This window comes from Haplochromis burtoni, unplaced genomic scaffold (assembly GCF_018398535.1).
Source record: "Haplochromis burtoni strain Fernald_Lab_line unplaced genomic scaffold, NCSU_Asbu1 Contig_171, whole genome shotgun sequence".
Lineage (NCBI taxonomy): Eukaryota > Metazoa > Chordata > Actinopteri > Cichliformes > Cichlidae > Haplochromis > Haplochromis burtoni.
The window spans coordinates 104,785-130,360 of record NW_024582532.1 but is presented as its reverse complement, the minus strand read 5'-3'; the positions used below and the strand labels follow the sequence as shown (position 1 = coordinate 130,360).

At 41.3% G+C, this 25,576-nt stretch overlaps 2 protein-coding genes across 7 annotated transcripts in view; both read left to right on the top strand.

The window, feature by feature from the left end:
- zmym4.1 (zinc finger MYM-type containing 4, tandem duplicate 1) lies at positions 1–17,101 on the top strand. The gene is made up of 27 exons (XM_005940959.3): positions 1–234; positions 1,930–2,656; positions 3,048–3,161; positions 4,086–4,162; positions 4,312–4,464; positions 5,664–5,890; positions 6,045–6,240; positions 6,415–6,618; positions 7,005–7,164; positions 7,252–7,367; positions 7,467–7,646; positions 7,890–8,040; positions 8,129–8,301; positions 8,409–8,553; positions 10,052–10,150; positions 10,255–10,292; positions 10,536–10,680; positions 11,124–11,236; positions 11,723–11,951; positions 12,336–12,563; positions 12,720–12,829; positions 13,177–13,354; positions 13,489–13,640; positions 13,783–13,897; positions 13,989–14,237; positions 14,403–14,532; positions 15,829–17,101. The coding sequence occupies exons 1-27, from the start codon at positions 172–174 to the stop codon at positions 16,049–16,051; spliced, it is 4,695 nt and encodes a 1,564-aa protein (XP_005941021.1). The 5' UTR covers positions 1–171; the 3' UTR covers positions 16,052–17,101.
- An 818-nt stretch (positions 17,102–17,919) lies between these two features.
- Positions 17,920–25,576, top strand: part of LOC102297550 — a 28,213-nt gene continuing 20,556 nt past the window's right edge. For 3 of the 6 annotated variants that reach the window (XM_042225440.1, XM_042225441.1, XM_042225436.1), the window contains exons 1-11: positions 17,932–18,038; positions 19,064–19,190; positions 19,638–19,797; positions 19,885–20,077; positions 20,584–20,655; positions 20,981–22,859; positions 22,968–23,045; positions 23,895–24,008; positions 24,278–24,434; positions 24,740–24,932; positions 25,081–25,146. In XM_042225440.1, the coding sequence (XP_042081374.1) occupies positions 19,082–19,190; positions 19,638–19,797; positions 19,885–20,077; positions 20,584–20,655; positions 20,981–22,859; positions 22,968–23,045; positions 23,895–24,008; positions 24,278–24,434; positions 24,740–24,932; positions 25,081–25,146 (3,021 nt within the window). In that variant the 5' untranslated portion in view covers positions 17,932–18,038; positions 19,064–19,081. Of the gene's footprint in view, positions 18,053–19,063; positions 19,191–19,637; positions 19,798–19,884; positions 20,078–20,583; positions 20,656–20,980; positions 22,860–22,967; positions 23,046–23,894; positions 24,009–24,277; positions 24,435–24,739; positions 24,933–25,080; positions 25,147–25,576 lie in introns of all 6 variants that reach the window. The other 3 variants (XM_042225438.1, XM_042225437.1, XM_042225439.1) reach the window with 3 other exon arrangements.

The window sequence follows — 25,576 nt, the reverse complement described above, 5'->3', positions numbered from 1 at the left end:
GGTAGACCTTGACCGAAGAAGAAGAAGGAAAACAAACGGTCCTGTTGGACTGGACGCATATGATTGTAGCAAGGGGATGCATTTGAAACGTTTTTCTGTTTTGGAGTTTGTTTACCATAGCTTAATCGCATTTTATTATTAAACTCAAAGAATTGGTGATTTGAGACCACCATGGCCGATACGGAAACTAGCGGATGCGAACGTCTGACCACCAATCAAGTGACTCCTGTGCAGGTCGGCGCGGTAATTCTGTGCACGTTGTTACGGCGGTGAACTACACTTTTTAAAATCATATATCTGCATCCAAAAGAATTATAAACAGAGCGGGTATTTAACATGTGCAGAGGTTATTTATTGCGTGGTGAAAACACGGAGGGAGACTAACCGCAGTCGTAGCTGCATGGATCTGTAAGCAGGCTAGCGTTAGCTTAGCAAAGGCTGAGCTAGTAGTTCTCTCTTTACAGGTCTGCTAATTAATATATGAACAAAACATGGCTAACTCCAAGAAAGTGACTTGTACAGAGGTAATAACACCCATTACCTACAGTCTAACGGAGTATTACAGCCATTTGTCAAACCTCTGTGCAGCAGCCACGCTGTAGTAAGCTAACTTGTTATGGTGTTGCTGCACGCCTAAAACAGAAATTAAACCTTTGCATTGAATCTGTACTGAGTGTGTGTGTGTGTGTGTGTGAGAAACACACCCCGTGTTTATTAAATGGTCCCTGATAAGGTACCTCTATTGCAAACTTAGGCTGCTAAACTTTGCACAAATCCGTGCTGCAGAATTTAGCTTCGCAAAATGCGGTCGGGTCTTTAACCTGCACCAAACCTGAGCACTGACTAGCCCTACTGATAGTTTTAAAGGCTATTTAATTAATTACACGATGCAGTCAGAGAAGCGGACACTGCTGAGCTTGATCCTGCTGCACATGGAAGCAGTTCACGGTGTTTTTAGTGCTTCAGATCAGCTTATGGTAGCGCTTTTATATCCCTAAAATGAGGTTATATTAATGTGGTATGCACATCCCTGCGGTGTGACCATTTCCTCTGCTTGTGTTTCAAACACCTTAGTTTCAGTATCAGCAAAGATGGATATTTTAGGTCTGAGACAGACAGCTTTTTAGTCTTTCTTTGATTAAACTGGTGTTTGGCAGACATTTCTGTACTTGGTTTTGATTTTAGAGCTTTATTATTAACTGCACAACAACCACCTTGTTTAAATTTGGCTACAGAGTGGTGGGACGTGTTTCCTGCCGTACTTAGGTTTTGTGCAGCTCATATTTCACAGCCCTGTGGTTTTGAAACTCTTAGACACAGTCATGTTCGGTCTTGAGTGAATATCTAAAAAAAAAAAAGAAGAAGCATATCTGGTTGAGTTGCGTCAGCGTAGCTAAGTAAAGATTTTAAATGTATCTGTAGTGTTTTAATTATTTTAAAACCCCACCATGCATGAGGAGTGACAGAAATGTTTGGGTCTTTAAAAGAAGTCTCCTTTCAAAACACTAAAACGGACACAGCATAAAATACTCACAGCTATGCAGGAAGTGCAGATATAAATGTTTGGTTTCTAAAATTAGTTTTTATTGGTCAGCTTTCATCTGGTCTTTGCATCACACACCTCTGTTGTTTTGTATTCTTTGTTTCTGTATATCTTGCTCTTGTCTGTTCTCTTTTATGTTGGCTTTTAACCAGAACCTGAGTGCAAAATTTACTTTTACTGCCTGTAAATACATCTGTTGGAATGACAATAAAAATAATTGAATTCTCAGATTCGCAGTCGTTGCTGCATATCATATTTTATAGAAGTGCAAATCTAGAAATTGCAGAACTAATTGTTCTGTTTTTGTCAATTGTGGACATTAGTGATTGGCTTAGTTACAGAGCAGAGACTTGTGCGTTCTGTAAACTGTCTATTGTCCATCATAGGTAACAGAAGGGACCGATGGAGAGGCTGTGGAGGCAGTTTCAGAAGCAGCAGCATCGGTGGACGCTGGAGAAACGGAACACGTTCATGAATCTTCCCATGAACTTTCCAAAGAGAGGGAAGAGGATAATGATGCTGCTGCTGCTGCTGAAAAAGACATGGAAAGTGAAGAAGCAGAACTTAAAGAAACTGAGACTGAGGTGATCCACTCTGTTGGTTCTACATCTCCATCACAAGCTTTTTCTGCAGAGGAGACAGAGGAGACCGTTACGGTTAATGATGGTGAGCCAGGTAGCACCACAGAGCCCCAAAAAGAGGCTCCTGAGGTGAAATGTGACGAGGGTCTTGAGGTGATATCTGATGAAGGGGTTGAGTCAAAGGCAGAAGATCTTGCAGGGAAGGATGAGAGCCAAGAGGAAAGCCCTGCAGTAGCAGATGTCAGTGAGGATGCATGCATGGACGCAGCTCCTGATCGTGAGGAGGAGAAAGAAATAAAAAACACTGATGAAAACATGGACACAAGCAATGACACTAAGGAGGAAGTCTGCACAGAGCAGGAGTCATCCATCTGCTGTAAACCAAAGGTTTTGACAGCGGGCGATGAACTCGATGAGATGATGGACATCGGTACAGTGGATCAGGTGGAGCAGGAAGCTCAGATGAAAGAGGAGGAACAGAACAGCTTGAAGGATATGGAAAGCAGCCGCTCACCTGATGCTTCTAATACAGGTATAAAGATGCTCTTTGATTGGTAGATTTGTAGATGCAAAATAGAATCTTTATGATCTTGTAGGAAATTATCTAAATAAATAAAACTTTTAATATCAGCAAATATGAGAAAACATCTACCCTGACACTCCTTCATCTGCTAAAGGCCAAAAATGTATTTCCTAAAAAGCGACCACTACAAACATTTTGTAACTTTTAAATGCAGACAGGCTTCTTTAAAAAGACCCTTTGACCTTTGTTACCCTGCAACTCTCTGCGAGTCCACGTCAGAGCACACTGAGCTTTAGAAATGCTTTCACTCCTCCTTTAAAGACAGCATGGCAGAAAGTCTCTCAACAAGGCGTAGTTTTCATCATCCCACTAAATGCTGTGCTTTAAAATTCCCACACAGCCTCAGTGACGGAGGACAGTAACTCTGTTACGGAGGAAGCTGATGTGAAACCCACAACTTCAGACTTGATGCAGTCCAGCTCGTCTCCATCGTCTGAGGCCACAGGAAGTACAGGTGGGTGATCTTAATGCCAAAATACAAATAGTACGAAATTAAAATCTCATTATGTGGAAAATCTTGGCAGCAGAATAAACTTTAATATTAATATTTTCGTTAAATTTATTAAATTTGTAATAAATAAACAGAAAACCACCCCTAGAAATCCACACACATAAATTGTATATAACAAGACTAAAATGGTACGGTTCACGTGAAACGACTATCCTGACTGAACCTTTGTGAAATACTTATGCTTTATTAGAGTCCAAAGATCTTTTCAAATTTGACTGAACAAACCCAATTTTCTTTTTTTTCTTGTTATTGATAGAAATTAAAATGCAGAGATATACATCAAATAAAGTGATACAGATCTGCTGCTGTGTGCTGACCTGTTATGTTTACACATGCAGTCAAAAGGGAACACGCTAATAAAGGAAGTATTTGTCCCTTCTGAAATGGTCAAAGGCAAACAAGCATCTCAGCATTTTGGCTCTTAGTTGGTTAAAATGGTTGTAACTGTGCAACTAAGAAAACACTGAATAAAATTTAACATTGCTGAACATTTTTGAGTTTAATGGCTCACTCCCAACATAAAGCTGCTTTTCGGCTGCTCTGTTATTCACGAGCATGTTTGATTTGGAGGCGTTTTACACCAGGTTCCCTTCCTGAAGCAACCCTGGAGGTATTTTTGTCTCCTCCCAGGGTTAAACGAGGGATCATTGACTGGTTAAATGAATGATTAAACCATGACACCATAGAGCCACTAAAAACACAATCTTTTTTTTTTAAAAATCTTAACACTCAGACTGTGGTTCAGTATGAATTTTGTTTTGTCCGACACAGTGACAGTTGTGAATGTTTTCATTCATTCATGTTCTTCATGTTTTTGTGTTCACTTCCTTTTACACTTGCTCACACGCTGCTCACGTGTTCTTGTAGGAAGAGACAGCTCGTCACCGGCGATGATGTTGAACGGCATGAAAGTCGTCAAGCTTTCTATACCGAGATTAGACGTTGTAAGTAGAAGTAAGATAGAATTTAGGTTTCAGGCTTTTCTTACCTGCTCTATTAATATACGTGAAAGTTCATTGAAAACTATTGATTAGGCTGTCGCCATAAGCTTTCCGTCAAAATAAACAGCATATACATGTACTCTTTGTTCTAGGAGAGGCTGCACACTTCAACCCAAAGCGTCAAGTTGTCTCCTTCACCTCCATTGGTCACTGTGAAGGACGAGCCGGTGGATGAGGAATATGAACAAGCTCTAATGTCCAGTTCCTCTACAGCAAGTGTGAAAGATGAGCCTAATACTGCAAGGGTGAGACACACTCTGCTTAAGGATTTGTGGAGTTATGCTATTAGATTTGGCAAGCGTATGCAGAGCTGTCACGCAACGATCAGGTGTGGAGACAGTTGCAGAAAGTTTGGGAGATGGAACGGCAGTTACTGAAATTAAATATTTGATATTCAAAACCCATGTAGTGAACAGAAAGGCTGGAAAGGAAGAGGCACATGATGTCTGTAGTGCAAAGGTGTAGAACAACGAGTCCAAAGTGGCTGCAAAAGAACACTTGACACGAGCTGGGAGTATGATGGAGTGGTCCCAAAAAAAGGTGGAAGTTACGACAACGACAGAGGGAGAACAGGCCTGCATCTATGGAGGAGGAGAATTTTTCAGAATTTGAGAATTTGAGATGGTTTGGGCATGTCCATATGACCGGACACCCTGCATTAGACCTAGAACACTGAGAGTGGTTGTCCTCTGGCTTGCTTGTGATAGTCGGAGGGGGTAACTTGTATGTATGGAGCCAGTCTGTGAGCAGCAATGATACCAAGACAAAAAAAAACTGGGACAAGATCAGGTAGACTCACACATGAACTTGCATGTTTCAGGATAATTACTGGTTTCTTCGTTTCATCAGTTCTTTATTCTGGCTATTGTATACTTGGCATGACTGACACTGAGTCTAATAGACGAGAGGTGGGGAACTCCAGGCCTCAAGGGCCGGTGTCCTGCAGGTTTTAGACGTGTCCTTGATCCAACACAGCTGATTCAAATGGCTAAATCAATATCAATATGTCCAGAGGCCTGGTGATGAACTAGTTATTTGATTCAGGGTGATATCAAAAACCTGCAGTGCGTTTCCCACTCCTGTAATAAACCAGAGTGCAGGAAGAGGTTCAGACTCACAGATCTGTACCTCAAACTAGACTTCCTGAAATAGGTTTGGTGGCAGAACATGACATGTTGTCACATTTGGACTTTGCAGGTTTAAAACTGTTTAGTGTCAGATCTCACTAGCTTGGACATTTTCATTGTCACGTGGATCTCCTTAGCTGATGTCTAGAAAAGTCCACAGCTGTGGGAAACCCGGGGAACACCAAAGAGAAAATCTGTTGCTGCTAGTATAATATAATAATATATAACATCATCAGTCAGGATCTGGTCTGGGTCTAGTTTCTGAGAATGAAGCCTGAATCCCTGAACCGTTACTGACGTTTCTCTCATGTTGAAAGGAGGACCTGAGGATCGGATCCGTGTATTCTGAGAGTTCTGAAACGCAGACGCTGCCCATCGTCAGCCCGCCGTCTTCGCACATGTTCTGCGCTCACTGTAAGAAGAACCTGATGAAGGGACAGACGGCTTTCCAGAGGAAGGGCTCTCCAGCGCTCTTCTGCTCCACCACCTGCCTCTCATTGTCTCAGGCCAGGGGAGCCACTAAAATCTGCCACAACTGTCAAAAGTGAGTTCTGCAGACGAGAGTAGGCTTACTACTGTTATTACTACTGTTTGATGGGTGAAGTAATGTCACCCAATGATACGCCTCAAAGTAAACTGCATTGTAGTTTGATTGAATTTGGATTTCTCCTTGGCCTCTTTTCCTCCCGTTCCTTTAGGTTGATAATTCGGCCTCAAGACGTCATCCTGGCTCCGGATCTCAAAGGACTCATGAAAGAGTTCTGTGGCCAGATCTGCCTGACGTCCTTCAACTACAAGAAAACTGTCTCCAACTTCAGGAAAACTGCTGTTGCTGTGAAAGCTCTACAGACTGTACCACAGTCACTCTGCAGCATGTGCACCAGATACTGTGTCGTAAGTCGAACAGAACAGGACTGCCGCTAATGATTATTTCAATTATTTAATATAGAATTATCCAAACCGTGTTAAAAATGTCCTCCTTGTCTCATGCATTATTTACACCATATGAAACTATGCTGATAGTGTGAACACTCTTCACCTGTGCTGCTCTTTGTCGTCTCTCTGCAGAGCAAACATGAGGTGATACTGAGCGGCGCTGTCCACAAGATGTGCAGTGACGCCTGCTTTAACCGCTTCCGTACAGTAAATAACCTTTCGATGGCGGGCTGCGCCAACTGTGGCTCGTACTGCCACAGCAAACCGCTCATGCTGAAGCTGGAAGAGGGCAGCAAAACCGTGTGCAACCTGGATTGTTTGGGGAAATACAAAGAGGTATGGAAACAGTTCTCTGCTTCATTGCAGATACATTTATTTTGAATTAGTCCTCATTTGAACTCTTGAAAGCCCAGTTTGAGTAACTCAGAAGGCAGAGGGTGGTCTCTGCATGTGGAGCTACCCTTTGAAAAACCTGCAAACTTTATTGGTGGTGTCTAAACTGTTCATTAAAAGAACAGAGGGGGTCTTCAGATTTCGACTCTATAGGGGAAAGAGTTAAATTTTTTAGCACTATTTTAAAGTTGCATGCCTGCAGTGAGTGTCAGCACATGTGGGAAACAAAGCCAGTTAACTTTCTCGCCTCCTCTTTCTTACTCTGAGAGTTAAAACGGTTGAGGTTGTTTGCAACATGCCTCATTTTGTTTTTTAAAATTAATTCACAGAAAAGCAAGATAACCAAGATGACCCAGCCGTGCACAATGTGTCGCACCGCCCGCTTTGTGGCAGAAATGGTGGACAGCAAAAACAGTGATGACTCTGTGGATCTTTTCTGCAGCAGCAGCTGTGTGATGGCGTACAAAGTCCAGACTGTTAGTTCTTCAGGTACGCGATACCAGCTTCTCATTGAAGATTAAACCTTGTACTTGTTTTTGTTAAATGATTGTTTATGATGGATTAATTTGGTTTCAGGTGCTCGGATAAACTGTGATAACTGTGGCAAAAACAGCGTACCGTCCTACCACCTGGCCATGTCCGATACCTCAATCAGGAATTTCTGCACTCTCCCGTGTGTCATGGCTTTTCAGGTATTTACTTAAAGTTATTTAAAGACAAACCTAAGAAAGATTTTTGAAAAATGAAAGCTGGTATTTCAGACTTCTGTTGTTTCTTTTTCTGCGCTTTAGGAAAAATTTAAGCAGTCGCAGAAGCAGGTGAATGTTTTTACAAAGCTGCCCATGGGATCGTCCCAAATTCAGCCCGTTAGTACAACGCCAGTGCAACAGGAGGCAAAAGTGTCCCAGAAAGTGAACTGCTTCCAGTGCTCCCGCGTCATCACTTTTAAACCTGAGCTCATCCAAATTAAGGTAATTAATGGAAACAAATAAATTATGAGTGGAAAGTTTTACATTTAGAGATCAGTAATACCACAACAGTGTTCCTGTGGACTTTAAATGAAAGTAACGGCATTTCGGATGAGGACCTGAAATGCTTTTGGTCCTCTCGGGTAAAGTCTTGTCAACACTTTCAAGAAAATGAACACAGAAAATAGACCTTGTCCGTTCAGGCTGACATTTCTCATGATTTGTATCTTCTGTGTGTGCGTGCAGGACAAGATGGTTTTTCTGTGCAGCGTGGACTGTTCTCACGAGTTTAAGAAAGCCAACAACGTCACGAGTGTGTGCGAGTACTGTATGATCGAAAAGATCACCAGAGACGTGAAGAGAGTCAACAACAAAGACTGTTACTTCTGCAGCGACGGTAAGGAGTCGTGGAAATCGATTCGTCAGCTGTAAGAACCCGATTCTGCTCTGAAATCTGTATTTATTTTATTTATTTCTGTGTCCAGGCTGTAAGCTCCTGTTCAGACACGACTTGAGTAAAAACTGGGGGAAGCACTGTCACTCCTGTGTTTACTGCCACTCCGTTTCAAAGAAGCTGGTGACGGCGCAGTACGGAGGCTCGACGGAGGAGTTCTGCTCGGAGGAGTGCAGGTCCAAGTACACCATGCTGTTCTGCCACGTAAGCAAACCGCAGTAAAGATATTAAAATCATAGTTTTACACCAAAGCGGCAATCTCTGTGAGCATGATCTCCTCCTCCATGTAAACACATTGCTTTTCCACTCAGGTTGCAAAGTGCGACACCTGCGGGCGGAAAGGGAAGCTAAAGCAGAGCCTTCCCATGCTCGGGGAAGTCAAACACTTCTGCGACCTCAGCTGTCTGCTGCAGTTCTGCTGTGAGACAGTGGCCACGCAGGGTGAAGTCGTGAAAGGTGCATACCGTGTTTTTATCCCTGTTTGAATCTGTAACTTCATCTGATTTATATATTTTTTTTAACGGTGTAGTGGTTAGCACTGTTGCCTCACCGGTTTGATCGGCCTTTTTGGGCGGAGCTTTCTGTGTGGAACCTGTGCGTTCTCCCAGTCTCTGTGTTTCCTCCTGTTTTACTTAAGTGTTGGAGTAAATCTAAACTGGTTTCAGGAGTGTGAGGTTCTGAGTCAGCCCTGTGATGGACTGGCATGCTGTCTAGGGTGTAATTTGCCTCACCCTATGACAGCTGGAATAGTGTGAGGCTTATTCAGACATGTTTAAAGTTTAATTAATGACTTTTGAAGCTGCTGCTTTTGATAAAATCAGTTTGGGTTTGATGAGTTTGGCTAAGCTTTCCTTAGCAGTCTTTAAAACTGTAGTAAAGGGAAGTATTACTTTCTTTTGATTGAGTGGCCAGTTTGATGTTAAGGGCTAGCACAGAGAGATGTGCAATCATTTGTGGTCATGTTGACACCTAAGGCCAATTTAGAATTACTATGTAACATAACATGCACATCTCAGGATTGTGGGAAGAAACTGGCACCTGGAGAGAATCCACACAGACACATGGTGAACATATAAATTCCTCACAGAAAACCCAGAGAGCTCTTACTGTGACCCCACAGCCTTAACCACTGTGCTGCTGTAAAGACAGACCATCAAGAAATGCTAATGTGGTAAATCAAAGAGGCACTGAGGCCTAGATTCATACCGTGTTGCGGACACAGACAGCTCGAGACAACACTGTCGGCTTCTTTGATGCCCACCGCATGCACAGTTGTTGCAGTGTAATGTATAATCTCCATGAATGAGTCAATGTGAAGTTGGCAGAGATGCGGATGGCACTGACTGTTTCGTTCATCATCTGATGGCAACATTTGCATTGCATGCAAGACTGTAAAACTGAGCTGCTGCAACACTGGACTGCATGTTTGACACCAGCTGTTAACTGTTGTTGTTCTTTAATAAAATATGAATATTTCTGGTACTAACTATTAAGGCAACAAAGCTAAATGTTTACTAGTCGTGCACAACTTAATTCTTTTTTTTTTGATACTTTTTATTTATTTAGGAACATTTTTATGCAGAAAAACAAAACAAAACAGACAAACAAAACCAAACAAAACAGACAAACAAAACCAAACAAAACAGACAAACAAAACCAAACAAAACAGACAAAATATTATGAGGTCATGGGAAGACAATATATGCCCGTGTATACAGCTGTACATCCACACATACATATATCAATACTTTGGTATTGCAAGTTCTATGCATTAAAGAGTGCTGCCACAATTTGTAAAGCCCCACAACTTAATTCTTAAACTAGAAAAACTAAAAAATGTTTTGCAACTGGGTCACAAAGTAAGACCAAGAATGCCTCTCTCTGAGGATTTAGGAAGAAGTCGGGAGCGACTTCCTACTGAGACGTTTTAAGTTTGTTGCTGTTTTGCTTTCAGCCAGCACAGGAGAGGCCACACCTGTGATCGCCAACGTCATCTCGCTCGCTGGCACGCCGAAAGGAAAACCTAACACTTCTGATAGAAGTGCCCAACAAAGTACAAAACAAAAACAAACACACGCAAGATATTAAAAAGAAATCATTTTGTACTGTTAATCACCAGTAGCTGCACGAGTTTCATATTTTGCCTTTTTTCTGCAGGTACAGCATCAAACTCTCAGTCAAAGACCTCTGGACACGTAAGTACATTTTTTAAATTCATGCATTCTTTTTGTATACAGTTGTATTTTTTCCAATTCCTTTTTTTCAGTGTAAGTTATGTTTATGAAAATATATTTCTTAGGTGAAATGACGAACTTGTGCTTTTAAAAGGAAATCTTTGGGACATTTAGTTCAGTCACTTTTAGCTTGAAGGAAGTAGCCCGTGTAGTGTTACAGATGAGTAACTTTAGAGATGTTATTGTCATTTTTCTGTCCTTCAGATCAGCATTCAGACCGAAACGGTGAAGACTCATCCTCCTCCCCCGACTAAAATCCTGAAGAACAAGGCTCTGCTGTGTAGACCGCTGGTGCAGAACAAAGGAGTCTCCTGCAAAACGCAGACGGTCGACGTGGAGGCACAGACGGGTAAAAGAAGCACACAGGCAGTGTCTCTGTCAGGGCAACACCTCCGCTTTACTCCGTGTTTAAAAAGCTTCAAATAGCTGTTCAATCTGATTGATTACAGCTGAATTACTGCTGCTAGCTGCACTTCACAGCGTTTAACACTCGGGGCACAAACACAGGTTAAAGGGTAAGGGTCATAATCAGCTGAGTTTGTTGTTATGAAGACATGCTTGTGGAGAGGAATCTTATTCAAATGCTTAACTGATGCTTTGAAGTTTGAACTTTCTGGGCAGAGCACTAATGTATACTCAAGATTTTACAGACAAGACTAAATGTAAAGTATTTGTTTGTCTTTGCACACTGTACATGCTTCCTCTTTAAACATACTTACTGCAAGAGCAAACTCTGTGCCATGTTCTTATCTAATCACGACTACTATTCCCTTTTTTTTTCTCTCTCTGTAGATGATATCTTCCCAAAAATGGTGATCCTGCCTGTTCCTGTGCCGGTGTACCTTCCTGTACCCATGAACATGTACAGCCAGTGCACTCCCAAGCCCGTCGGCCTGCCGTTACCTGTATGTCTAACAATGCAACCACCTTGGAACTTTATTATTTCTAATTAATTCAAATTTTTCCCATGACTTTTTGTCTTAGAATTTACATTTGTCTTTTTAAGGTTTATTTAGAATAATTAAAATGAGGAATATTAAGATCAAGATGGATTTTATTTGGGGAAACTGTTAACATGCTTGTGACAAAACCATGCACTGTAACACTGTAACAAAAACAGCAGCAAGAAGTAAAACATGTAGCTCAACAAATGGGCACATATATGTACACATGAACCATAGGCGTGACCCCGTGACCCATAGCATTTTGATTCAGAAAGGATGTTCAAATGATTGGCGACCTGTCTGCGGTGTACCCTGCCTCTTGCCCTATGGCAGCTGGGATAGGCTCTCGCCATGGATAAATTACATTACACACTCCTTTAATCTTCAGCTTTGCTTTTGCCCTTACTAAGGTCCCACTCATGAGCTCCTTCCTTCTTTCTACCTCAGCTTCCTGTGCCAATGTTTCTTCCTGTGACGATGGACAGTGCTGAGCGCATTGTGGAAACCATCCAGGAGATCAAACAGAAGATCCCGTCCGATCCGTACGAGGCAGAACTCATCCTCATGGCGGAGATGGTGGCCGAAGACGACGAGAACAACGACAAGCCGGAGACGCGCAAAGAGGAAAAAGCGGTGAAGAAAACGCCTGAAAAGCAAGAAGCACCCGTCACAGATGGTGAGACGAAACATTTAATGAGGCCACGAAAAGATGAAAGTGGGGGGTACTCGAGGGCATCAAGCCATCATATTACAGGGTTAAACAATTAAAGCTATTGTAGTTTTTTGTTTATTAAGTTTTATTTTGTTTGTGCACCAGTGGCTCTTGAAGGAAGTATTGACATATTTGACCAAACTGACTAAAACTAAAGAAATGTTGTCATATTTATAATTTTTGTAAATGCATAATTAATTAACTTTAATATCGTCAGCGTGCACATGTTAGGATTTCATCCAAGTTATCTGTCAAAGTTGCATCATTTTATTCCCATACAGATAGTTTTGGTGTTATTAACAGTGTATTCATGCTGTACTAACAGACAGTGTGATGGTTGTTTTGTAGACCATGTCAGTAACTACAGTGATGACTTGGACACCGACGAACTGGCCACTTTCCTCAACAGCTGGGAGGATGCCTCCTCTGACGCAGGGCCCTTGTCGCCAAGTAAAACCTACGCCAGCGAGAAGTTCAACTCAGTTTTAGATGTATCTGTGGGCATGCCCAGTGAGCCCGAGCCCGCACCACCTCCTGGTCCGCCTCCCATGGACATCGAAGCCGACTTCACTGTTGGTGAGATGATAGGCATACATCCATAATACTGGACGTTCAGGGAGTTTATCTCCAGTTTATCTACATTTCTTTGGACATTTTTACTTTAACCCCTTCAAAGATCAGCTCTGGGCTTTTGCGCGTTTAGTCTCATGTTTGATGTCATGTCATTGCCAGAAACTCTGGAAAGGATGGCCAAACAAAGAGAGCAGTGCAACAAGTCCCCAAGCCCCCCGCCTGCTGCTCCAGTACGACGACAAGCTCACAGGAAAGCCAGAGAGAAGAGGGTAACTGCTGCTTACATATCTAAAGCTGGCTTTATATGCAACAAAACATTAGAGAAGGAGATGATGTAACAAAAAGATGGCGTTGTGTGACCCCTCCACCCATAATTATGTGTCAAAACAGGAAACAGTAGTAGTAGTATAACATAGTAGGTTTTCAACCTTTTCCTTCTTTTTCTTTATTTAAATAAAAGTTTTAAGTGTCTCCCTCCTTTAGATGGGGACATAAAAATAACCAGCATGGTTTTATCAAAGAAGGCTGCAGAGCTGCAAGACTTGAATGACTTTGGTCTGTGTTGTCTAAAATGTCCCCATTATACCCATAATGCATCCTCTATATGTTATCACAGGGTCGTAAGCCACAGCGTCAGTCTAAGGCTGCTGAAACGTCTTCGGCAAAGAGTACTTCCAAAAAGCCCGTGGAAGTAGAAATCCCAAAACTGAAGAGTGAATATGGAGTTGATGCCTGGAAGCGATGGATCCAGTGGAGGCAAACTCAGCCCAACCTGGAGAATCCACGCTTTGGTTGTAAGTCTGAATATAAAATGCATTTGAACACTGCAGCACTTCGGGCTGCATTTCCTGCATTCTCTGACTTTCCTGTCTCTGTTAAGACTTTCTAATTAAAAACAAATAAACATGGCTTTTAATCTTGATGTCAGCACGTCCTCTGGAGCTGAAGGAGGATCTTCTTAGCTGCACCACCGCTGAGCTCAGCTACGGCCTCTGCTGCTTCATCGCTGAGGTGAAACGACCAAACGGAGAGCCGTACTCGCCCGACACCATGTTTTACCTCTGCCTCGGCATCCAACAGGCAAGACATTTTTCTCAGAGAAACTAAGTGTAAATATGGATACACTTAGATATACATGTCATCATATTTATAACCATTTTCTAACATAGTCCAAACTTCCTTTACTTTCCTGGTTCTCTAAACTTTTTGTCTTTCTCTGCAGTATCTGTTTCAAAACGGTCGTGTGGAGAACATTTTCATGGATCGCTTCTATAACAAGTTTTCCACTGAGTTCACCAACTTGCTGCGAGGTTTCAAACCTTCAATCACACCCAGTGGTGAGTTTCCAACACCACCTTTGTCTCTGTCAGTGTTACACAAAGAACGCCTGTTTGCTCAGATTTACAGCGGGTCACTTTCCCTCCGCAGGTTATATCCACTCCCGTGTAGAGGAGGAGTTTTTGTGGGACTGTAAACAGCTGGGGGCGTACTCCCCCATCGTCCTCCTCAACACTCTGCTCTTCTTCTGCTGCAAGTACTTTGGCTTCACCAAGGTGGAGCAGCACCGTCAGCTGTCCTTTGCACACGTCATGCGCTGCACAAAAACCAATCTAAACAACACCAAGACCACATTCCTGCGCTTCTACCCACCGCTGTCCGGACCCGAGGCGGAGTCAGGTACCAACGTGCAGAACGCCAGATTTAAACACACAGAGCTAAACGCGTTGATTTTGCAGTTAAGAGTCGACAGTCCACCTAAAATTAGCAGTCAAACAGATTCTGACTGTTTTCATGTACAAATTATCCTGAAACTTGCACACTGTCTGTATGTGTCCTCTTCAGATGCAGACGGTGGCCCAGCGAAGAAGCGGAAGGAGGAGGAGAGTAAAGAAGAAATCCTGGAGATGATGGAGAACACGGAGAACCCTCTCCGCTGTCCCGTGAGACTCTACGAGTTCTACCTCTCAAAGTGGTGAGTGTTGTACAACCACTGGTGCACTCGCGATGGATCTGTGGCTGGTTGGACTCCGCTTTCAGCACGTGAACTTTGTGAAGTAAATGGCTGCACAATAATCTTGCATTACCTTTCCCACATAACTGCTATGTTCAGTTTATTTTAAATAGGTATATTTATTTAATCTTGCAGTGTCTAGTTTGTATTTTCTCTCTGTGCCTGTGTAGGTTTCCTTCCAGAGTACAAAAACCTGATTGTTTGCTTCTTCTAAATAAGCTGTAGGTGAGGTTAGTTATCTGTGTTAGGCTGCGACAGACTGGCGACCTTTGCAGGGGCCTCTCGGCCTGCAACAGCTACTTGGTTAAAAAAAGGGATGATGCAGCTCCTGAGATACAGTCGCTTCTTTTGTGGCGCATATATTGTTTGTTGTCAGATTTTGAGACCTGATATTACAGGAGTAGCTCACAAAACTGTCTAAAACCAGTATTTTGAAAGGTACAAATAAAAACTCACTCAGTGAGTTAAGCCCGAGAGTTTGATCTAAAACCAGAAGAAGAGATCACATCACTTTCAGCATTGCGACAGAAGCTCCAGTTTTATGTTTGTTTATGTAAGAAGGATTTTAACTAACACAAATGCATCATGAAAATATGCCAGATTCAGCCAAACATTATCTTGATTTTTCGTGCTCAGGTTGGACGTATTCCTCTGCTAAACTTTCAGGGCACCAAAGCTCTGGAAGGATCTGCCTGAGAAGTTTAGACTCTGCACTTAACTACCTTCCTCTCATTCATCTCCTTAAATTTGAACTTAACCTCTGAGTTTTCTTACTTGTGACATCATATTGTTTCATTTGTGTTACATGAAGTAGGCTTGTTTTTTTTTTTTTTAAAGATGCCGTTTCCCATTTGGCAAAATACACTGATCACATGACTTGAATTTGAATGAATGCTTTATTGGCCATATGCAGGTTGCCCCGCAGAGGAATAGGAAATATCTTTTTTTAATATTACTTTTAAATTTTATTTAAATTTAAATATGATAATAAGTTACACTTGAAATATTAAGCGTCATAACATTTAAATGAGCCGACATTTGCCACTTGCCTGATCTGCACTACTGCACAACTAATAAAAGGTTAAGTGTTAAATGTCAGTAAAGACTCATAAAACCTGCCACTCATTGATTCTTTTAAAGTTTATTTCTTGTTTGGATGTGGAGGGCTGGATTGAGATGGTCCACTGGCCGACCCTCATTTTACTCTGATTTATCAGCACATTGATCTAATTCTTTGTTCCTGTTTCTTCCGCCCAGCTCGGAGTCGGTTAAGCAGCGAACCAACATGTTCTACCTGCACCCCGAGCGCTGCTGTGTCCCCAACAGCCCGCTGTGGTTCTCCTCCACCGCTCTGGACGACACCACCATGGAGGCCATGCTCATCCGCATCCTCACAGTCAGAGAGCTGCATCTCGACACAAAGCAGCAGACGAGCGATGACCCACCGTTTATACCCGAGGAGGAGGAGGATTCGGAGTGAACGTGAAGTGACCTTTTACCGGAGTTGCAGCTAGTGATGTAAATGTTTGGATAATATCAAAAATGTTCGCTGAACATAAACGGACAGGAAAAAAAACCATTCACAACAGCAGTATGAAACAGCAAAGAGTCACATTTCAAACGCACGTTTGGACAGAACCTCCGATTCACATCGCTTATGTAGAGGTGAGGCTGAGATGCTGGACTCAGCATTAAAGACTGTTTACTGCTCAGCAGGGCACGCAGCTGCCCTCCTGTGTTTATGTGGTTGTGTCTTATGGAAAATACTACTTTTATCTCCTTCCATGTGTTATGATTCCTGACCTTCCTGTGCACACTGGACTTCCAAGTTTTTCTAAAGCTAGCCCTCCATCTCGGAGTGATGGAGGTCCCGAATAGAGAGCTGCATATTGTTAGTTTCACTACATTCACACCTCAGAGGCCAAAATGAACACGTCTGTGTTTGCAGTAGTTAGAATATTTCCTGGGTCAGTACTTTTGCACACCTCAAGAATTGTTGCAATCTCACTTTGAGAAAACACAGTTTTAACATCTGACTGGAGATTTTACCTGAATCATGATTTGATTGATTTTTCTTCCAGATTCCTTTTTAAATTGTGATGCTAAACATTGAAAATTTACACAATTCACACTTTGTGGTTAACAGATAATCCTCAGATACTTTAAATGATCTTATCAATCTGAAAAGAAATTACAGCATCGAACAATGTAAAAATCATCATTGGTGCCCGATTGAAGGGATTAAAGATTTTGGAAGTGATTCAATTACATTTTAAGAAATTAGAGATTTGAATGTTAGGTAGCTGCTATCCCTCATTATGACTTTCAAGCAATCTGAGAAGAGAAAAGCCTACAACTCTAAAGTTTTAAACTCATTTTGGGATTTCATACTAAACAAACCTTAAAGCAGTGAGTTTTTGCATAATGAGCTCTGGTATTATATGAAAGCAAATAAAGCTGTCCGTTTGTGTATGTCTAGATTATTTTAACCCCCTTAGAGTATGGCTGCCAAGGTTCTCTTGAGTGTTTTCTATTATATGTTCATTTTGATTAATAAAAAAAACCTCTTCAAAACACTTGTTTTCTTTTGAGACTCTACAATTGCACATGTGGGAGAGGTCTGCCTCTTAGTCTCGACAGAATCTGTAATGTGATTTGATTTCAGCCCAAACCGTGATCTTTTAGTGAACCTAAAAGATCTAGCTTTTGTTGCTTAAATCGAACCAGGGTGAAACCTTAAGGGGTCACCACAGTGGATCATCTTTCAGTATCTCATCCTATCCCTTCCATCCTCTATCACACTAAAAGCTGCCAATATAACTCTCCATGTCCTCCTTCACTACATCCTTGAATCTCCTCTGTGGTCTTCCTGTTTATTTCCTTGATGTTCAGCATTCGTCATCCAGGTAACTCTTTCCCTCTGCGCATGTTCAAACACCCTCGCCTCTCTAACTTTTGTCTCCACGCTGTTTTCGTTTTTTATCCATGTCACTTCCAGTGAACTAAACTAAAAAGAAGTAATGCATAAATGGTCTCCTAGCAGAGAGACTTGGAAGGAGAGCTCTCTGAAATAAGGTGAAAATGTATCGATTCACTCGTTAAAGCGGCTCAAAAGTAGATACAAATGTGCTGAATGTAATTTCCAGTCGGTGTGTTTTACTCGGATTACGAGGACGCTTAACGCCGACGGTACTTGTCCCCGCCATGTCCTCATAAACTGCTCATTCCACTTTCACGGTTCTCCGCTGCTCCTGGTGGCTGAGACGATCGCGACCGCGGATTCGCTGCCGCTGCAGTCAATCGGTGACGTTACCGCCAGTGATTGGTCAGAGATAACGCCGCTCCTCCCAGATCGTGCCCCTTTATCGTCACGTGGTCTCTCATTACCCATACAAAAAACATGGCTACTTCTATGCTAGCTACACTTGGAGCTCTTCTTGTTTTTTCTTGTGGACACTAAAGCGGAGGTAACTGTTGTTTGGTGAGAAACCGAAGTAGTTCTTGAAATACATTTAGCTAGCTCTAAAACAATGGGTAAACAGCTCAGAAACCACTGCTGGTTTGTTTCTCACCTGCTAGTTAATGCTAGGATGCTAGCAAAGCATGTATGTGTACAACTAACTGAATATAAACATTAGCCAGATACAACTGCAGCTGTCCAGATGCATGGGTTTTTTGCTCAGTTGTATAGTGCCTGGTACAACTGAGCAGAACAGACAAATTTATCCAAGAAGTTACAGAGGAAAGGGGAACAAACTTCTACATGCAGAGCCGCTCAAGTACTTTAGTACAAGTTTGAGGTCTGTGGAAAATCTACTCTAGTGCCAGTTTGTTCATCCTGCTTCACTGCAAATCAAGTGGAAATACTTATTATTATAAGTAATTACATTTAGTACTTAGTGCAGTCATTAGTTCAAAGTAGTATCAGTATCAGTTTTTACTTTATAAATAAAACGAGATAGTTTAACTTATTTTCCCAATTTTGTGGGCTATTTACATTTGAGTGAACAAATGTTAGAAATATGAGCTTCTTGATTTTTTTTTTTTTTTTTTACCAAACACGCACATTTATTGCAACTAAAAAGTTACAGTTGTTCTGAATAAGGTTGGCAGCATGTGTTGAACATATTGTATGCAAGTACATAAAAGGGATGAGTGTATTGAAAGTATACAATCTACGATACTTATGCAACCTGGATTTATACAGGTGTACTTGAGGAGAGAGAGACTAAGCAATTCATCTGGGCCAGCTTTTATAGCCTGGATTGTCAAGGTGAACTGACTAGTTGACAATCCTCCTATGTTAGTCAATTATCAGTAAGAGCAGTCCTGGACTTCCTTTAATAGTGGGTGGGGCATAACATTATTTTTAAGCACCCCAGATGTGTTTTGGCTTGCATTCGCACACTGAAAACACACCTCAAGCCTCAAACCTTGAATATAAATAAACTGTCTGCTGCAATATTTACATTGCCACAATTGTTGTGCTCAGCAGAGTTTTCCAGCTGTCATGGAAAACCGACACAAGCGAGTGAATCCAGAGCAAGATGCCCTGGTGCACATTGTGGCTTGCAGAGACAAACCCTTCCTAGAAGAAAGGTTCATAGACTCCTTTAAAGGTATGTGGTGTATATATAAGACTGTGATATCAGTCTTTTATAGTGGAACACGAATGGGTGACAAATTAAAGGAAAATTATGCAACCTTGGTAGCTCCAGTGAATGAATATGGTGGTCCCATTAAACTGTAGGGGGGCTTAGACTTTCAAGCAGTGTATTTCTGGTCTTCAGAAGTAAAATTAGACATACTTAAACACAATTTATTTTTGTATATGATAAAGTAAAAATGTGAATATTCCTTTATAAAATATGTCTGGGAAGTTGTGGACTAATCACAGCCACAGTTGGTCTGAAAAGACTTAATTCTACTTTTGCTGGATGTATTTAAAAGGATGATGTCTTATTTGAATGCACAGAGTGCTATATTTATTGTCAAAGTCATGGCAGTTCCAGTGTAAACTTTGAAATTGTTGAACCTAATTTTTATGTTCCTAATAAAATTTTTAGGAAAGGGTGTCTTTACAAACAAAACCATTAAAGCATCTGCCTTTGTTGTCGAGTATCGTGGGAAGATCTTTCTTCGCAAAGACGGGAGGCCTAAGAAGAGAAGCGGTGATACTTTGAATGGTTTCTTATATGAGTTTACATGGAATGGAGAACAGTGGTGGTAAGGTGTTTGTTTTGCATTTTTAAAGTGTTTTGGACTGTTTATGTACAGCTTCCTTTTATTAAGGGGTCACTTTTGTATGTGCAGCGTTGATGCTTCCAAAAACGACAAGACCCTTGGAAGGCTTGTGAATGATGATCACATAAGTCCAAACTGTGAAATGAAGACGATTGTTTATGAGGGGAAGCCACACTTGTGCCTCTTTGCAGTGGAAGAAATACCTCAAGGCAAAGAGATAACTTACAACTACGGCAGCTCCTATTACTCGTGGCGTCCCAAGGTATGTTTATATTATTAAAGAAGCCTTTCTTTTGATTTTTATTTATTCCACTCACTCCCTCTGAACACACCAGAACAGTTCTCTGTGCTCATTCAGAAGAACCTGACATCTATAAGTGTAAAATAGCGTTACACTTACTCTAGAACTAACAGTGTTTGGAGGAGGCGTTCTCAGTCTGGCTAGTACCAACGAGTAGTCCAAATGTGGTCAGAATGAGAACCCCAGAGTGGCTCTTTTATGATGAGATTGTGATCCGACTTTGGTTCGGATCCTTCTACCAGTCTGAGATTGATGCCTTTCTTTAGCCTGGTGTGCTTTGTTTTCTGGGATGTGGCAGATGTGCAAAGTTTTTGAATTCTTTTTAAGACAAAAAAAAAAATGTTTTGTAACAGTAAAAACTCAATCAAACCAGTACACAAATATGTCCAAATTTACAGTTTGGTATGTAATCATTTCCAAATATTAATGTTTATATTCAGTTTTTTTGTCTTATTTCACATTTACAGGAGTCACGTGATGGACCAAGTACTTCAGACAAAAAAATGTATCAAATTTCATCAACACCCAAGAAAAGAAGAGTACGTAAACAAGCAACAATTTTGTTTTGGAGTACAGAAGTACAAAAGGTTCCTGGTTCGAACCTTATGGTCTCTCGGGGGCCGTTGTGTTCGGAGTTTGCATATTTTACCTGTGCAAGATTTTATAGTCCATGCTTTTTAGGTATATTTCTAAATTCTACGTTTGCTGAAGGTTGTTTGTCTGGAAGGTGTGTAGTGGTCTGTCTCTCTGGTTTTGCACAGTACCTTGAAGCTATGCGTTTGCTAAATGCATATAAAAACATATAAAGTATCTGTTAGTGAACCAAATGTAGTCTGTCAACATGCTCTTAATTTGTATTTTCAGTTTAAAGACTCGGATGATGACAGCGAACTACCAGGTCCAAGTCATGACAGTGACCACTCTGTTGATCCTGGAAGGTCATCCAGGGACAGTTCGCCACATTCTGAGTCAGATTCTCAAGAAATGACGAAAAACTTCAGGAGAGTGTCATCAATTCAGGAGGATGACACTTCGAGTTCTGATGATCATGACTCGGACAAAGACAAGACGTACAAAGAAGACAGATACAAAGGAGACAGATCCAGTAAGGCTGGACTAAAAGGCGGAGGAACATCTTTCACAAAGAAAAATTACTGTTATGTTTGCGGGAAAGGTTATCACAAAATTGCTCGGCATCTTTCAAGGCACGTCGATGAAGACCCTGAAATCGCTGAAATCTTTGCTTTACCCAAAAACTCAGCAGAACGTAAAAGTCTTCTGGCCAAATTACGAAAAAGAGGAAACTACAAACATAATCAAGAGGTTCTGAGGAGTAACACAGGACCGCTAAAAGTGGGAAGACGATCATCCCGCTATGTAATGACTGCTGAAAATTTTGTGCACTGCATTTATTGTAAAGTAATGCTTCATAGCAAAGACCTATATAGGCATGTAGCAAAGTGTGCTAAGCAAACAATAAATGCTGCAACACATGGCGAGACGAGCATCTTGGGGGACGTCACCGAGTCGGAGTTCTCTGAAAAGTTTCCGTCTGAAGTTTGGGAGATACTTTCACCGATGAAACAAGATGAAATTGTATTTTTAATTCAACACGACTACCTTTTCATGAAGATGGCCCAGAGTCTTATTGAGAACAGTGGAAATGATCCGACAAACCAAGAGCGCGTCAGACAGAAGCTGAGAAAAATAGGAAGGCTCTTAATAGAGCTCCATGATAAGGGAATAGTGAGTTTTGAAGCAGCACTTAAACCCAGAAGCTTCTACAAAGTTGTTGCTGCTGTCAGAAACCTCTCTGGTTTTGATGAAAAAAAGCAGAAGTACAGCAAACCAAGCCTTGCCTTGTTTTTTGTAAAGTCTCTGAAAAAACTGGGAGAATTTGTTGTCGCACAGAGCGACAGCAGTAAGCGGGCCGTGAGAGATGCTAACACATTCATGATGCTGTGTGCGAAGGAGTGGCAGGAAACTGGCCCTCACAAAGATGCACCTTCATCAAGTGAACACAAAGTACACAGCCCCTCTACGATACCGTTCACGCGTGACATACAGAAGTTCTACACGCACCTGGAAAAGACTTCTGCCTCTGCCATTGAGTGCATGAAGAAGTATGAAACCCCTCAGATGTATAATGCACTTTGCAGAGTCATACTTGCACAGGTGTCAGTCTTAAACAAATGTGCACCCGAGGTTTCAAAAATTACCCTTAAGTCATTCCAGGAGCGGGACGAGACTACCCAGGTGTTGTCCAAGCACTTTATCAGGATTAATATTGCAGGCAAGACTGGGCAGAACGTTGCTGTTTTGTTGACGTCTCAGCTCGTCAGCGCATTAACGTTGCTTATGAGCAAGAGACCAGCGTGCGGAGTACACGAAGACAATCCTTTCTTGTTTGCAAAGCCAGACGGTTCATCCACAAGCCTCTACCACGGAGGCCACTGCGTTCGGGTCTACACAAGAATGTGCTCTGCAAAGAACCCAGAGCACCTCACGTCCGTGCATTTTCACAAGCACATTGCAAGAATTTTTCAGATTCTTAACTTGGAGAATGACGAGCTACCTCATCTTGCTAAACTGCTGGGTCATGACATCCGGATGGACAGGGATTATTATCGGCTGCCCGAAGCGGCTGTTGAACTCGCAAAAATTGCTAAACTGCTTCTGGCAATGGAAAAAGGCTCTCTTGAAAGATTCAAAGGAACCTCTCTGGATGAGATTGAGATTGAAGGTTTGTATCCAGTATTATGCAGACATAAACACACATTAGCCTGCCAGTGGTCATCAGATTGTCTTTTAAGGAGTTGTGAATAAATGCAGTCTGTTTTGATCATTCAAGATGAATTGGAGCCAGATATGGAGCAGGGCAGCTCTGTGGTGGACCGTGAAGAGTCAGATTTTCTACCTCAGCAGAGCGGTATGTTGCAAAGATGAGCCTTTCTGCACCTATTAAACTGGAGTGATTATTCTTTTGGACTCCTCAAATGTCTGTACTATTCTTGTGAAAACAATGAATCTCAAAATCTCCAACTTCAAAACTCTAAGGACTCAAAAATAAGCTGAAGATTTTGGATGGGAGGGTCAAAGAATTCATTCGCTAAACATGATCAGGTTTCACACAAATGTTCATGAGGACAAAATGAAGGGATGCCATATTCCAGTAACCTTTTTAATACCACTTTAAATTTTGTCCAGATGTGTTTATTAATGCAACTAGAAAATCAAAATATTGTTTTTCTAAACTGTTTCCCCTTCTCTCGGGGCCTGCAGGCCTAAGTTGCCCCTACAAGGCTATAATCAGAGGATATTTGTATTTTTAAGCTACAACTTTTAAGTTTTCCACTATATTGGGTTAGCTGTCATGAACAGTACTTACACAGAGAAAACAACCTTAAAAGGTTATTGAAGTTATGAAGGATTTTTAAAAAGAACTAGACAGTGTTGTCTACTTACATTCAATAATGACTGACTACAATATTCATCACTATCAGGGAGCTCATTAAAATCCTTTAAGATCTACCCAAACAAAATTTTAAAACATGACCAAAGGTGAGGACGTACTCACCCTCTGTATCCAGGGCGTGCACATAGTTTGCTTCGTTCCACAACATGAATGGTGAATAAACTAAAAAAGGCGAGAGAAACTGCAGCATGCTGTTATTTGTTTGAAACAGATGATAACACATCTTCATCTTTACATCAAAAATAGTTTATGTGAAAATTGTGTTAATGATTTTTGTATTTCAATAATATTTTTGGACTTCAGATGATGTGGATCAGCAAGGCGGACAGCTAACTCCTGAGCAGGATGCCATGCAGCACATAAAGGCTTGCAAGGACAAATCCTTCCTGAAGGAAATGTTTATTAATTCCACTAAAGGTTGGTCATGAACCCCTTATAACCGCCCTGTTATGGTTGTTTTTGTAAACTGGCTTTTAGTCTCAGCCCCTGTTGATTGTTGATATGAGACACTGAAAGGTAATCTTATAATAGATCATGTAAACGGTGAATACATCAGGAAACTTTATCGCTACACTTTTCTTTTCGTAAATACCATTTGATTACTATTGGTCTAGTTGTTACCATGGATTGGTCTTATGACTACAAATTAGTAACTGAATCAAACTTTTTTTTTTGCATATTTGTAGGGAGAGGTGTGTTCACCAGTAAAGCCATTGAGCCATCCAACTTTGTTGTTGAGTATCGGGGGAACGTCTCAACCTGTGGAGAAACCCGTCCAGAGAAATGTGTAGACACCCTCAACAATTTCTTGTTTCAGTTTTCCTGGAACGGAACAAGCTGGTGGTGAGTTTTCAGCAATATAAGGAGGGTTCTTGTTTTAAAATGTCTAAAAGCTCATGTTTAATAAAGAAAGCCCTCGTGTATCCTGAGAAAGGTTGATATCAAGTCAGATCCAGGTTTTTAAAAAAAATCTTCATTATGTGCATGAAACATGCTTTTCTTTAACATTACTTTACTCAACCTAATTATAAAGATAGCTTCAATGTGCAGACACTGACTGTCCGTCACCACCATCAGTCCCAGTCACTGTGATAAAATGCATAATTTTAACAGTGGTTGAAGGTTCATTGTGAGCATTTGCCCTGCAGCATTGATGCTTCTGCAGAGGATGGGACTCTCGGACGACTCGTGAATGATGATCACGTAAGCCCCAACTGCAAAATGAAGAAAATTGCTCATGAGGGGAAACCACATCTGTGCCTGTTTGCTCTGAAGAAAATATCTCCAGGCGAGGAGATAACTTACAACTATGGGCAGTCCTCTTACGCTTGGCGATCAGCAGTAGGTTTATTTGGTTTGGTATGATGTTGGATGGACTTCTTTGTTCTTTGTCCCTGTGTGTAAATTTCTAACCTCTGTTCATAACAGTATATGAGAATATATACAGGAAGTTTTCTTTTTGACTTTGCTGTCTTCTTTTTATTTACAGGATCAAAACAAAGAACCACAAACCTCAGAAATGGAGACTGCAGCGTCTTCGACAGTGGATGAAAGAGTAGGTGTTGAACAAGATTTGTTTTATATTAAACACCAGCACTGTAAATGTGACTGCAGACTCGGGATTCATCACTTTATGATGTCTGGTATTTACAAAAGGGTTAAAAGGGTTTAACTTCCCTAAGAGTCCATCGGTAATCTAGCAGCACAGTCTCTTCTGCAGAACTTCTGCTTATAACGACATCTGTGAATGAAAAAAGGCACTAAATACACAGTAGCAGTCATAATGCTGTTAATTCTGAGTCAAAATGCATTGTTTGCAATAAATGCATCCAGTGTTGTGGGTGGTGAAGACAGGGAGTGATTTGATGCCTCTCTTTAATAACTATGATTCAAGTGTAAAGTTCTGTTGAGGTTATTAAAAGCGTTTAAAATCCATCCAAACAGAATTTTAAGCCTAAATATGTCGGCCAAAAACGAAGGAGAAC

Excerpts from the sequence above, each read along its gene's own strand:
- zmym4.1 (XM_005940959.3), top strand. The coding sequence starts at position 172 with ATGGCCGATACGGAAACTAGCGGATGCGAACGTCTGACCACCAATCAA. Across the intron at positions 8,041-8,128 it reads CTGTTACTTCTGCAGCGACG|GCTGTAAGCTCCTGTTCAGA; the intron begins GTAAGGAGTCGT and ends TTCTGTGTCCAG. Across the intron at positions 12,564-12,719 it reads CGAAGCCGACTTCACTGTTG|AAACTCTGGAAAGGATGGCC; the intron begins GTGAGATGATAG and ends TGTCATTGCCAG.